This window comes from Octopus bimaculoides, chromosome 20 (genome assembly GCF_046866305.1).
Source record: "Octopus bimaculoides isolate indiv1 chromosome 20, ASM4686630v1, whole genome shotgun sequence".
Classification (NCBI taxonomy): Eukaryota; Metazoa; Mollusca; class Cephalopoda; order Octopoda; family Octopodidae; genus Octopus; species Octopus bimaculoides.
In genome coordinates, this window is record NC_142947.1 from 32,102,822 (window position 1) to 32,117,821 (window position 15,000).

The 15,000-nt window shown below is 36.2% G+C and overlaps 1 protein-coding gene across 3 annotated transcripts in view; it reads left to right on the top strand.

Moving 5' to 3' along the window:
* LOC106877684 (pleckstrin homology domain-containing family G member 7) overlaps positions 1-15,000 on the top strand; it is a 970,386-nt gene that overhangs the window by 141,842 nt on the left and 813,544 nt on the right. For 2 of the 3 annotated variants that reach the window (XM_089338327.1, XM_089338326.1), the window contains exon 2: positions 14,394-14,494. The exons of the other annotated variant lie outside the window; for it this stretch is intronic. In XM_089338327.1, coding sequence (XP_089194453.1) covers positions 14,400-14,494 — 95 coding nt within the window. In that variant the 5' untranslated portion in view covers positions 14,394-14,399. The remainder of the gene's footprint in view (positions 1-14,393; positions 14,495-15,000) is intronic. 3 annotated transcript variants of the gene reach the window in all.

The following is a 15,000-nucleotide window of genomic DNA, read 5'->3' on the forward strand; positions in this document are numbered from 1 at the left end:
TATATATATATATATATGTATATATGTATATATATATATATATATATATATATATATATATATATATATATATATATATATATATATACATATATACATATATATATATGTATGTATGTATGTATGTCTATATGTGTATATATATATATGTGTGTGTGTGTGTGTGTGTAAGTATATATATATATATATATATAAGTATACATATATGTATATATATATATTTGTGTATATACACACACACACACACACACACACACACACACACACACACACACACACACACACACATATATATATATATATATATATATATATACACGTATGTATGTATTCTTTTTTTTGTTTCATTATATGTGTAAATATGTTAATATGTATATAGTTTTGAAATAGTAAAGCTAACTATAGCATTGTTGCTACTGCCGATAGAGATGTCGAAGACGATGATGATGATGATGATGATGATGATGATGATGATGATGATGATGATGATGGTAATCATACTGATAATAATTATGAATTTTGAAAGAACCTCTCCAAATTCTTGTGCGAATTGGAACGTATTTTATAGATATTTATTTCTAATTATTCAAATAGAATTTATTAAATCTTTCCACAAACACAGCTGGTATGCATTGATAGCGTAAAACTCCGATTTATGGTCGGTAAGTAGCAGATAGTTAGTTATTTAACTCATTTCCCAGCCTCTCACTCTAATTTTGTAGATGGTCCCAGGACTTCTTCAGAAACTCTTGTCGAATTCAAATCCTTAGCGTAGCAACAACCCCTCCCCACCACCACCACACACACACACACACCCTGGTGCGAACACACACAAATACTGGTACACATATATTACAATTTTTAATACTCATCATCGTTATTATTATTATTATTATTATTATTATTATTATTATTATTACTGTAACTAGTTAAGTAAATCACTCAGGTGAGTGAACTTATTCAAAAATTATCCTTCATGTACAAGTGTAACATTTCAGATGAATGATTCTGTGCACACACACACACACAAACACACACACATACACACACACACACACACACACACACACACATGGATATATGTGCATATATAAATAATAGTCACAAGAGTAGCTCTGTGGTAAAAAGCTTGCTTCCCAACCACATGGTTCCGGGTTCAGTCCCTCTGCGTGACACCCTGGGCAAGTGTTTTCTACTATAGCTTCGGGTTGACCAAAACCTTGTGGGTGGATTTGGTAGAGAGGGAAACTGAAAGAAGCCTGTCATATATATATATGTATGTGTGTGTGTGTGTGTGTGAGCTTGTGTGTCTGTTTGTTCCCCCACCACTGCTTGACAACCGATATTGATGTGCTTACGTCCCCCCCGCAACTTAGCAGTTCGGCAAAAGAGACACTTGGGATAAGTAATAAGCTTACAAATAATAACTCCGGGGTCGATTTGTTTGACTAAACGCAATGCTCCAACGAGGCTGCAGTCAAATAACCGAAACAAGTAAAAGAACAAGAGAATAAAAGAACATATATATCATATGTTATATATATATATGTGTATATATATATATATAATATACCTGTGTACACACATAAGTATATCATACCCACACACACACACACACACACACATACATATCGAATCCCCACCCAAGTATTGTGAAATGCAATTACTGAATTAATTAATGAGTTAATTCAGTCGTCATTCTTGTTGGTATTTAACTCACCCATTAGCAAAAAGCAGCAGCATCAGAAACAAAAACAACTGCTGGAACAACAATAATGTTAATAATAATGATAATAATAATAATAATAATAATAATAATAATAATAATAATAATAATAATAATAATAATAATAATAATAATAATCATAATAATAAACTGTTTCTATGTTAATAATATAAAGGGGAAAAACCCACTCAGTGGCGAATTTCTCACAACACACATCTGACAGGAAGTCCACTAACAATGTATCTAAAGCTATAAATAATATCAGATATAGATCCGATACTAGCAGTGCAGGACCATAAATTAACCACATACAACAAAGAATGATTTCATTAAAATATATTGTGGATATAGATTATTGAAGCATTAGAATGATCCGTTGCATCACTATCTGATTAGCTGTTGCCATCTTCCAATAACTACACAAATACAATTGAGTCACTAGCATTGACCACTCACCTGCATGCCAAAACTTCGGTGAAGATACACGAGAAATGTTATAAATACGAACCAAACTCGCCATTTGTCCATGGTCTGGATACAATCATCTGAGGCATGGAGCATACCTATATAGAACTGTTGAAGTGGTCAAGGAAAAACCTTTCTTATCAAATACTGGTATCAAATTTTGTCACAAGACCAGCAAGTTTGAAGGAGCGGGCTAAGTCGATTAGATGGACCCTAGTACTCAACTGGTACTTATTTTATCGACCCCGGAAGGATGAAGGCTACAATCGACTTTGGCGTTATTTGAACTCAACGTAAAGACAGACGAAAGCCGCTAAGCATTTTGTCCGCCGTGCCTTTTTCTCATCAAATATTGCAATAAAGGAAATAGATATTATCAAGACTAGAGAAATATGAAACTGAAATAAACATTGATGTAGAGCATGGGAATATATTATTGTATATATTATTACTGAACTGATGCCCAATAATATAAGGAAGACAATGTATAATAATAAATATGAGCCAAAATATACGCCTCATGGCAAGGATCACAATGTAATATATATAATCCTAAAAATAACTATACTGGGCCCGGCCAACATCCTGCCCATTACCCTTTCAATTGAATTACAACAACACTGCACACATATTGTTCCTTATACAATAACCGACCAATAAAATAACATATTCTATACATTACAGACTTCGATCAAGAGTCTAGAGTGTAACACAATACATATTGTTATGTCACTGATACCTGGAAATACTGCATCGGTAACCAACGTAGACTACGTTCTACACTATACAAACTCGTTTAATATATCATAACCAGCCGCGCCATAACACAGACTGGAGATTATCATTGTGTGACTGTGAAACGCATTAACAACAATCATCCAACCCATACTCAGTACAAAACAAAACAACGCAATGGACATTGCGCATATTTTACACAACAGAGGGAACACTAAAGAGAACTTAAGCACCACAAGCAAGTTTAAACATCATAGGACAGTAAGACTCATGCACAGCCACCTGTGTCTCACGGAAATAACTCAGCTGATAGAGTAGAAATTCACATGAAGCTATTAAACAAATAATAATAATAATAATAATAATAATAATAATAATAATAAAAAATATGATGATGATGATGATGATGATGATGATGGTGATGATGATGATGATGATGATGATGATGATGATGATGATGATGATGATGATAAGGATGCTAATAATAATAATAGTAATAATAATAATGTTTTCTTTATTGGCCATAAGTGCCGAACACAAAACAAATAGGGACAATATAACACAAGGGACAAGTAGGTCTTGGCACAATGTCGTATATAATCATAACAATAACAATTGACAAAAAAGTTAAACAATAAAAGTTGCCTAAAGTGGGGAGTTCCTAACACAGGGACAACCAAGGAACCCCATACATCCTGGTTACATCGATCACCAGGTAGGCTTCAGTAACTCTCCACCTCTCAACTCCTCCAGTTTACAAGTAGGTCCATCCACACGATTCATCCTCGCCACACTCACCCATCTTCCAACAAACGTGGTGGGTGTAGTGGTGGTGGTGGTAGTGGTGGAGAGCAGTACTTTCCTCTCCACCCTCATTTTCCATTTTCCGAGGAGCAAAATATCTGTCTTCAGGACTTTCTATTTCGTTCACCAACACCATCTCCTTCGCCATAAACACAACAACAACTATAATAATGATAATGAAATAATAGTAATAACTAACGTTTCTAATATAGGCACAATGCCTGGAATTTTGGGGCAGGGAACTAGTCGATTATATCTTATATATACCATTATGTAACTGGTACTTAATTTATCGACCAACAGCGGAATTTGAACACAGAACGTGAAGTCGTGCTAAATAACACTAAGCGTTTTTTCGTGGCGTGCTAACGATTCTGTCACCTCACCGCCTTCAGTAATAATAATAATAATAATAATAATAATAATAATAATAATAATAATAATAATAATAATAATAATAATAATAATAATAATGAATAGCACCGGGCTGAATAACAACATGGATGTGCTACACCGGGCTCCCTATACAAAAACATATCTAATCCAATAACATCGATGGAATTAGCCAAAAGAACCGGTGGAAGATTTGAAGGAAGCGGTCTTTTAAGGAATAGCACCGGGCTGAATAACAACATGGATGTGCTACACCGGGCTCCCTATACAAAAACATATCTAATCCAATAACATCGATGGAATTAGCCAAAAGAACCGGTGGAAGATTTGAAGGAAGCGGTCTTTTAACGAAGATAATTTTTTTAAGAATATTTTTTATTCTTAAAAAATGAAATTTCACTGCAATACAATGCACAGGACCTCCTATGCACGATGTCTCAATGAAACACGTGCGATCACACACGCAAAACCAACACCGGAAAGTTTACAAACTATATAAAAAAAAAGAAATGGAACAAAATAGTAAGTACATATATTGAATAATTACGCATACACTTGAACGTGTACACAATGATATATACGTTTTGATACCCATAGAACTACACATGCATCTTAATGTTTACAGAACTACGTAAAAATCACAGGACACACTTACGGATACGAAAACACATATCACAAACGAAGCAAAACCAAAACTTTTTTTTCTTTCTTCTTTGTTTATTTTCATTTTGTGAACAAATACAGACAGTGAACCATTCATAAGTTTAAAACGCCACACACACACAAAAATACACTATGCCTGGAGATAAATCTATCAACAAAAAAAATACAGATGAATACCGATCTGCTAGCCTTAAAAAACTACGCTACGAGCAATGTTTACATGCTGAGAACTCGGTGACGGTGTTGTCTCAAAAAACTGACCCTAAACAGACAAATCCGTCCCCGAATGTCAACGCCAAAGCTCGTCATGCCTCAATGATAACAAGGCAGATCACAAACCAGAGTGGTTATCGACCGAATCACAAAGGGCCACTCACTCGAAATAGATCTGCTAGCCTTAAGAAGCTACGTCACGAAAGCTCGGAGACGGTGTTGTCTCAAAAAACTTACCCTAAACAGACAGATCCGTCCCCTAGCGTCAACGTCGAAGCTTGTTATGCCTCACTGGTAATAAAACAAAATATAAACCGCAATGGTCATAGACCGGATTATAAAGGACCACTTACTCGGATAATGAACCAGATCCGAGACGAGAAATCTGCTACTGGTTCAAATCTTCCCGACACACAGGAGCTGGAAGTACCCCACAACCGGAATATTCCAACAGATGGCCATCCATGCTCGTCATCAAATAACCAAAAGAAAAAGAATGAAAAATGGTCTAGGGAAGATAATAAAGAAGTTCTTAGAGCCTTCTACCGTGCCATATATTTCCCTACAGATAAATCTAATACTGTACAAACCTACTTAAACTGGAGACAGAAACACCTTGCAGTAAGACCCTACATAGACAGTAATAAACTTGCCAACGTCAGAAGAAACATTATAAAAAAAAAATTACTAACTGAAGTAGAGATTGACCAAATTAAGCAAGCAGTAAAGGATAAAAAGAATGAAACTGCAGCTAAAGAAGATACTACAGAGGAAATAATTATAAACCAGCCCAAGGCTGATGAAAATACAGTAATAATTGAAAGAGTTAAGGTAACTGATAGGCAAAATAAAATACTCTCTGAACCAACCATAAACACTAAGGCAGGTGAAAATCAAATAGATGAAGGAAGTCATACAGAAATCGACGCAACAGAACTACATGATCTAAAAAATCAAATCATGATTGAATGGCTGAAAATTAAAGAAACTAGTATGAATGAACGCGACACTCTCCCCAAAATTCGCAATTCTAACCAAAACCTGAAAATAATTGGTAAAATCCGCCTTGCACTTAAGGATATAATTTCAGCTAATGATGTTGATATTACAGATCTCAACCACCTGTACTATGCATCCGCAAGAATCTCAACGATTCTATGTGGTGAAAAGATTAGAAAGAGACAACACTCCCACAAAAAGCCTTCTTGGCAAGAACGCATTCAACACCAAATTAAGCTGCTTAGATCTGACATAGAATGTTTGAAAAACCTTAAATTTGACAAGAGTATCAAACCTACAAAGACCCAAAAACTAAAGAAAAAATATAACATGAAAACCATAGTTGACATTGATGCCACCATAGAAACCATCAAGCAAAAGGTATGTGCTAAAGCTGCCCGCATAGCAAGGTATGATAAGCGTGTTAAATTCTTCCGAGATAATAACATGTTCAAAAATAACCCCAAAAATTTCTACAGGAAGATAGGGAAAACACCAGTAACAATAAAGTCTGTCCCATCAAAAGAAGAAGTGCAAGAATTTTGGAATAAAATCTGGGCAGAAGATAAAACACACAATGAAAAGGCCCCTTGGATTGATAGAATAGCTACAGACCTAGACTCCTTAGAGGAGCAAAAGTGGGAGGGGGTCAGGGTAGAAGATATAAGATCTGCTCTCAGGAGGTCAAGCAAATGGAAGTCTCCAGGAAAGGATAAAATTCCTAACTTCTGGTTGAATGCCTTCCCAGAAAGCCATGAACTGCTAACAAAACTTTACAACGATGTTTTGCAAAATCCTAGTTTGATGCCCTCTTGGCTAGTTAATGGTTTAACATTCCTGCTTCCAAAAAATGAGGAAACAAACGAACCAAAAAATTATCGCCCCATAACCTGCTTAACAACAATGTATAAGACGCTAACATCTGTCCTAACCGAGTACACCTATAGTTTTTTAATAGAAAGTAGCATATTCCCTAATGAGCAAAAGGGATGTAAACGTGGATCTTATGGTTGTAAAGATCAGCTACTCATCAATAAGATGATCTTAGAAGATTGTCACAAGCGACACAAAAACTTGTCAATAGCCTGGATAGACTATAAAAAGGCCTTTGATAGCCTACCACATAGCTGGATTAGGAAATGTCTGGAAATGTATAAAATAGCTCCTACTCTGCGAAACTTTTTATCTGTAAGTATGAGATCATGGAGAACCACACTGATGTTGAACAATGACAATGAATCTCTAAATGCTGGAGATGTAAGAATTTCATGTGGCATTTTCCAGGGTGACTCACTATCACCACTCCTCTTCTGTCTAGCCCTAATACCGCTCTCAAAATTGCTCAATGATGCACAGTATGGTTATAAAATATTTGATAAAAATATAAATCATCTCATTTACATGGATGATTTAAAGCTCTTTGCAAAAAATGACCAACAACTCAAAGGCCTACTAGCGATTGTTAAACAATTCAGTGATGACATCAGGATGCAATTTGGCCTTGATAAATGTGCAAAAGCTATCTTTATCAAAGGAAAAATGACAAATACATCTAATGTGAACCTTGACCAGCAAAATGTCATAAAAGAGTTAGAACCAGCGGAGAGCTACAAATACCTAGGGGTAATTGAAGGGGACAATATCAAGCACTCAGTGATGAGGGAAAGGATCAGAAGAGAATGTTATCGCAGGGTGAGAGCAATACTGAAGACAGAGCTGAACGCGAGAAACAGGATCGAAGCGATCAATGCTCTAGCCATACCAGTCGTGACTTACAGTTTCAACATCGTTAACTGGTCAATTACTGAAATATGTAATGTTGACAGAAAAATACGAAAACTGTTGACAATGCATAGAATGCACCACCCTAAGGCAGATATAGAACGTCTTTATCTGCCAAGAAAAGAGGGAGGTCGAGGACTACTACAGCTGGCATTATCAATGAAGGTAGCCACAATTGGCCTAGACACCTATATGAAAAACTCTGAGGACTGGATGCTAAAACTTGTCTTAAAATATGAAAGCAAGAAAGCATCTTACTCAGTAACAAAACAGGCAAAGGAATATCTAAGTGAATTCCAATTGCAACAAATTCAAGAATTAGACGAACTAGAAACACCTACAGAAAAAGCTAAGCGCTTGAAAACCCGTGCTAAAATTGCTGCCTTAGCTATTATGACTGAAAAATGGCATGGAAAACCTCTCAATGGCAAATACCCAAAGAGAGCGAATAATGCAGATATTGACAAAGCCCTTACCCACCAATGGTTAATGGCCTCTGGATTGAAATCAGAAACAGAGGGGTTTATCATAGCAGCCCAAGATCAATGCCTACCTACAAAGAACTACCAGGCCAACATATTAAAGAACGGCAGCTCCCCATTATGTCGTATATGCCAACAACAAAATGAGACCATCGATCATGTTGTCTCCATGTGCAGTCTGCTTGCGCCTACAGAGTATCTCAACAGGCATGATAGAGCTGCACAATATATTCACTGGGTAATATGCAAAAACCTGGACTTGCCCCATGATAAAAACTGGTGGGAACACAAACCACCCCCAGTACTTGAAAATGATCACATTGCACTCCTCTGGAACTTCACCATTCAAACTGACAGAAAGATAGACGCAAATAGGCCAGACATCATACTGAAAGACTTCAGACAAAAATCATGCCTCCTCATTGATATGACTGTCCCAATTGATATAAACGTATCTGTCAAGACCTACCAAAAACTGAGCAAATATAAAGATCTTGAAATAGAAATTAGCAAAATGTGGAATCTGAAGACGAAAACAATACCTATTGTCATAGGTGCCCTGGGAATGACAGCGAAACGGGCTGATTACTACCTAGCTCAGATACCAGGAAACCCCAAAATGGCTGAAGTCCAAAAGATAGTGCTCATGGGAACTGCCCATATCCTACGTAAAATACTGTCTATGTGATCTCAAATTTTAAAGCAAACATAATTTTCTTATGGTTTCTTAAACATTCACTTGAACAAAACTGTACAAATCCAAATATATGGTACCCTAGGCATAACACCTACATGAACTTCTAACTTGTTGTCTCTTGAGGTCTCTGGGTGAGACTTGGATCCAACTTGTACAAATGCAAAACAAAAGTCAAACATAAAATAATAATAATAAAAATAATAATAATAATAATAATAATAATAATGATAATGATAATAATAATAATAATAATAATAATAATAATAATAATTATAATAATAATAATAATTATTATTATTATCATTATTATTATTATTATTATTATTATTATTATTATCATTATTATTATATTCTACGATGACGGGATTATGGTCATTATTATATCTCATATAACAACAACGTCAGATATAATTAAAATTACATTCACGGAATTATGTACATAATTAAGCTTATAATTGATATAATGATCTTGATGATGACGACGATGACAATGATTGATTGGTTGCTTATGTCTAGCCCTGGTGTGTGTGTGTGTGTGTGTGTGTGTGTGTGCGCGCGCGCACATATGTATGTATGTATGTATTTACGTATGCATACACACACACAGACAGTATCTATAATATCTCTTTTTTCTATGTGTGTTTGTGTTTGTGTGTATGTGTGTGTATGTGTTTGTGCGTGTGTATGTGCACACGTGTCTGTGTTTGTATGTGTTTCAACAGTAAGTCAATATATACAATGCTACATCACCCTGCAGACACCTTTCTTGTTGGACACTTGACAAATCTGAGCGTTACAAATATACAAAGTCGCATTTCGTAGACACGCATGAACAAACTAGTGCATATATATTCTTGAATACATACACGTGGAGTAACATGCACATGCAGGAGCAAAAACGCACAAACTCACATACATATGCACCCTCTCTTTACATAGATGTACAAACTCACACTCCAGCCTAAGGGTGACAGATGTACTCTCTCCTCTCTTTCCTCTCTCTCTTCTCATTCCTCTCTCTCCTCTTTCTTGTTTTTCTACCGCTGCTAATTTCACAGCTCTTCGAAGCATTCTAGGCTCATGTCATATTCACTGAAGCAATTCTTTCCCATTCGTCTTTCCTTCTCTCATCAATTTGTCGCGTCCAAGTCCCGATGGTCCTCATGTTACTCGCTACGTTCGTTCATTTCCAATGATATCGCCACCCATCAGTATTCCCTGCCAATGCCTTTCCTGCAGGCTTTGACTTACGACATTTTAATTAATGTTGACACTATCACCCAACTAGTAGTGGGTTTCCTGCAAAAGCCAAGGGCCTTATCCTTCATTCAAACTCGGCAACTAAAGAATAAAAAATAAACAGCATATTTTGAAAGAAACACTCAGATGTACTCGCATACACTCCCACATTCAAACTTATAAATACTCATTCAGGAACCACAGTTGTGGTCCAAACATAATCACTGGAGGACCAAGAATTATCAGACAAACTTCTTTCAAATTACTCTCTACACTCTTGTATAAGATAAATACACATTCAGTTGTGTTGTTCTAGCTATGAAACTTCTGAAAGAGCATGGTGGTCACTGCTAGATGGCCTTGTCCGAGGCAAACTTGTGTCGATACTTTACGTAGATTTTCGAAATAGCAGCCAACTGTTTCTTCATACTGCACTCACTCTGTCTTCAAGAAATAAATAAATATAAAAAATGCAACATTGCAAAATATAATACTAGACTGCGTGTCTGAAAAGACAGTTTTTCGGGTGAGAAGGTAAGTCGATTACGTCGACCCCTGTGTTCAAATGGTACTCATTTTATCGACTTCGATAGGATGGTAAACACAGAGTCGATGTTGGCGGAATTTTAACGTAAAGACGGACGAAATGCCGCTAAGCATTTTGCTCGGCGTGCAGCGATTCTGCCAGTCACCACCGTTGGGTGCTTGAATATATTACGTAATTAGAATTTATATGATCATATAGACGCTAGTTCAATGTTGATTTATAAAATGAAGGATAACAGTCCACCGTAAATAAGAATGGCTTTGTAACATGTACCGTGCTTTCGCTAATTGTTTTAGATTTAGACATCCTCACAACTCTCCCACTCTTTGAACTAGCGGTACATACATCAAAGGTGTTGTTCCTGGAGAGTGAGAGAGGTGCACTAGCAATCACTTGATACTCGTTTTCTACTAAGCAGACCGGAACAATTTGAAATGAAATATTTTGCTCAACGAAAATAAAGCTTCACCAATTTCACGAATTAAACTCAGGACAATATAACGCTCTACTGAACTCTCTCACGACTAACTACGCTCCTTTTCTGAGGATAGACACACAGGCACACACAAACACGCACACACACACGCACACGAATAGACACATATACAACACATACATACTAAGTGTCTGCAGCTACATATATCTGGAGAGATCTATATGGGTAGCATGGGGTTCGTAAGCTCTGTTCATAATCGTAAAATTTTGCAGTGCAAAATATAATCTGTTTGTTTGGCTGAGCGAGGAAACTGAGGCAGCAAGTTTATTGTCAGATAATAAAATCGTTTTATTGAGGAGATATTCGTTATAAAATGAATCATTCTACGGCTAGTGGTAGAAAAGATTCTTTCATATAAAATATATCCCTAGTAGAGAATAGTTAGGAAACTGTATCGTATGGAATCAATTCAGAGATCAAATTGTATCACAGTTACTATGTGGCGTTATAATGTCACACTGCGAAACAACATATTACAACGTATATCATTTATACGTCTCATGATAATATTCAATGTATGAATGTGTATGAAGACTAACATGCGCCTGAGTAGTAGTAGTAGTAGTAGTAGTAGTAGTAGTAGTAGTAGTAGTAGTAGTAGTAGTAGTAGTAGTAGTAGTAGTAACAGTAGCAGTAGTAGTAGTAGTAGCAGCAGCATCAGGAGCCGCACAGGCAGTAGTGCCAATAAAATAGTAATAATAATAAAATTATAGTAATAAAATTACATATGTATATAATAGTTCGATAAACCTTGTGCAACACATTGACATATATACAACCATGGTTCCTCCACCCACGCACTTACACTTATGCACACACACACACACACACGTACGCTCTACCCTCGAACTTACACTTACACTTACACACACACACACACACACACACACACACACACACACACACACACACACACACACACTCGTAGACACGCAAACCCATAGAGAGATATATAAAGAAGTGTTCTGATTATTATGTTTAATCATTTACATAATTAAAAGGGCAATGAAGTGCCACAGAAAATAGTGTTCCAGAGAAAACATTTTGCAATGTCTAGGTAGTTTAGTGAACTAGTCCGAGTTCAATTCCTATCAGGGTCTGAATTATTTTCGGCCGGAGAATGATAAAATGACGTCCTGCGCCTTAATACTCCTTCCCCTCTTGCTTCCCCCTCCTGATCGTGCCCCTCCTCCTACCTCTCCTCCTCATCGTCATCATCCTTATCATCTTTAGCAGATGTAATATGGTGTAGTAGAAAATATCTCCATGTTATATATGTATATAGCCCGTTCTTTTCTCAGTTTAAAATCCTGTTGTGGTTGACATTCCTTCTCAACTGACCCTCAAACACCACAGACAACAAGCGGAATTGTTATAACTGGCCATACACTTCCCAAAGTTTGCTACTGTGTTTCTTGCAGTAATCTAGTTAAGGCTCTTTAGACTAGATTAAACTCTTGCCGAAGACAATTTTGACCTTCATCCCTCCGGGTTCGATAACATGAGTTGAATCAGCTTACCCTATAAAATTTACTGGCCGCGTGCCTGAAATAGAAACACAGTCCCTTCCTCCCCTCCCCTCCCCCTCCCCCCTCCCATGTGAATTAATATTGTATAATTGTGTTTATATGACAATATTATTTTAACATATACTAAGTCAGTTATACTCTTCATCTACTTTCCATTGAGAACATCATGAGTTTTCATTTGAGACAATCTGGCTCTGGTACTGTATTGGCATTCTGTCGGTTACGACGACGAGTGTTTCAGTTGACCCGATGAATGGAACAGCCTGCTCGTAAAAGATACATGCAAGTGGCTTCTCACTCCGCAGATACGTATACCCTTAACGTAGTTCTCAGAAAGATTCGGGTTGACACAGAATGCGACAGAGGTGGCCCTTTGAAATGCAGGTAAAACTTAGACTGGAAGGCCGTAAAATAAAGTGTCTTGCTCAAGGACACTACGTGTCACTGGGAATCGAACTCAGGACTTTACAATCCTAAGTTGAATGCTATAACTACTAAGCAACGCACCTTTGCAGCTCTGATATTTTATAACATATAAATGACTTTCCATTCTAATCTAAGACTACATGAAGTCGCTGCTTCTCAGAAGTATGGTATGGCCGTTGATCTTTACATGATGTTCGGTAATTAAAACCGAAGCAAAACGAAAAAGGATCGTCTGTATTTCTCGGAGTGGTCTGTAGCTTGGAGACAACGAAAAGAAATCAACATCAGTAGATAAAATAGGACCAGTATTTATTGGGTACTTCATTGTTTATAGATCAGGGAAAATTAAAAGGCAAAGGTGATCTCTGTAGAAATGGATGCCTGGAATTAAATACGTATTTTGTCGGACGCCGTAACGGATCTTACAATGGAACAAACTAAGTGTAATGGATGGATGCACACATACAAACATACATACAGACTATCATACATACAATACGTGTGTGCCAATGCACATATGTATATATATATATATATATATATATATATATATACGTACATACGTATGTCAGTTTCTATGTATGTATAGAATTTTGGGGCTCCTTATTTTTAGTCTGCGAAATTTCTACTTATAGAGACGTGTATTTTACATTGTCTGGAATAAACAATGCTGGCTCTCTCTATCTCTCTCTCTCTCTCTCTCTTTCTCTCTCACTCTCTGTATATGTATATATAAATATCTATACATACATATAAACATACATACGCACGTACATATATATATATATATATACATACATACATACGTACGTATATACATACATACGTACGTATATACATACATACATATATATGAGCAAATACATAGATAAATTGCTTGATGTACAGAAAGAAATAGAGCTAGCTGGCATGGTAGCTAGCTAGCTACATACATATATATATATATATATACACCGACTGAGATGCATACAAACAAATGAGGGATTCTTAGATTGCAAAAATTAATTTCGTGCTTGCATATGTGCTAAACATACAAACTAGTGATCAAACTGTTGCATGAGTAACTAAAGCAAAATTCCTATCCCCACCCCTGATCATTTCAATTGATGGTAGTTTAGAGACAGAATATATATATATAGCGATATCCTCTGCTGTTGGTTGTTACTTCTGTTTATATTCTTCTCGTTGTTTTTCTAGATCCGTATGCATATGCATATAGCTGCATACTTTTTCCACACAGAACTAACAAAAAGCATGCACAGGCGTGCTAAAGCGCACTTGCTGCTGTGTGTGGGCAGGTGAGTTGTCTTGTGTTCGTTCCTTCCATTCATATGTTAAACCACAAATTACCCCCCCCATCCAACCCACTCCCCACATCATTGTTTTTTCTCATCAGCACCATTATGAGACAGACTAGCGTTTATTTGTGTGTATGTATGCATATTTATAGATGTACGTATATATGTGTATGTATGTATGTATGTATGTATATATGCATGCATATATATACACGTAAATGTAAGCGGGTATATATGTATGTACATATGTATGTATGCATGTATGTATGTATGCATATATGTATGTATACGTGTGTGTATATACATATTTTATATATATATATATATATATATATATATATAGATAGATAGATAGATAGAAAGATAGATAGATAGATAGATAATGTGTTTATATAATATATATATTTAAGTATGCAGAGAGAAGGCAAGAAAAACTGAAGAGCATATAACCCGATGCATAAATAACCACATCGGTTCATACACACACACACACAGACATACGCATA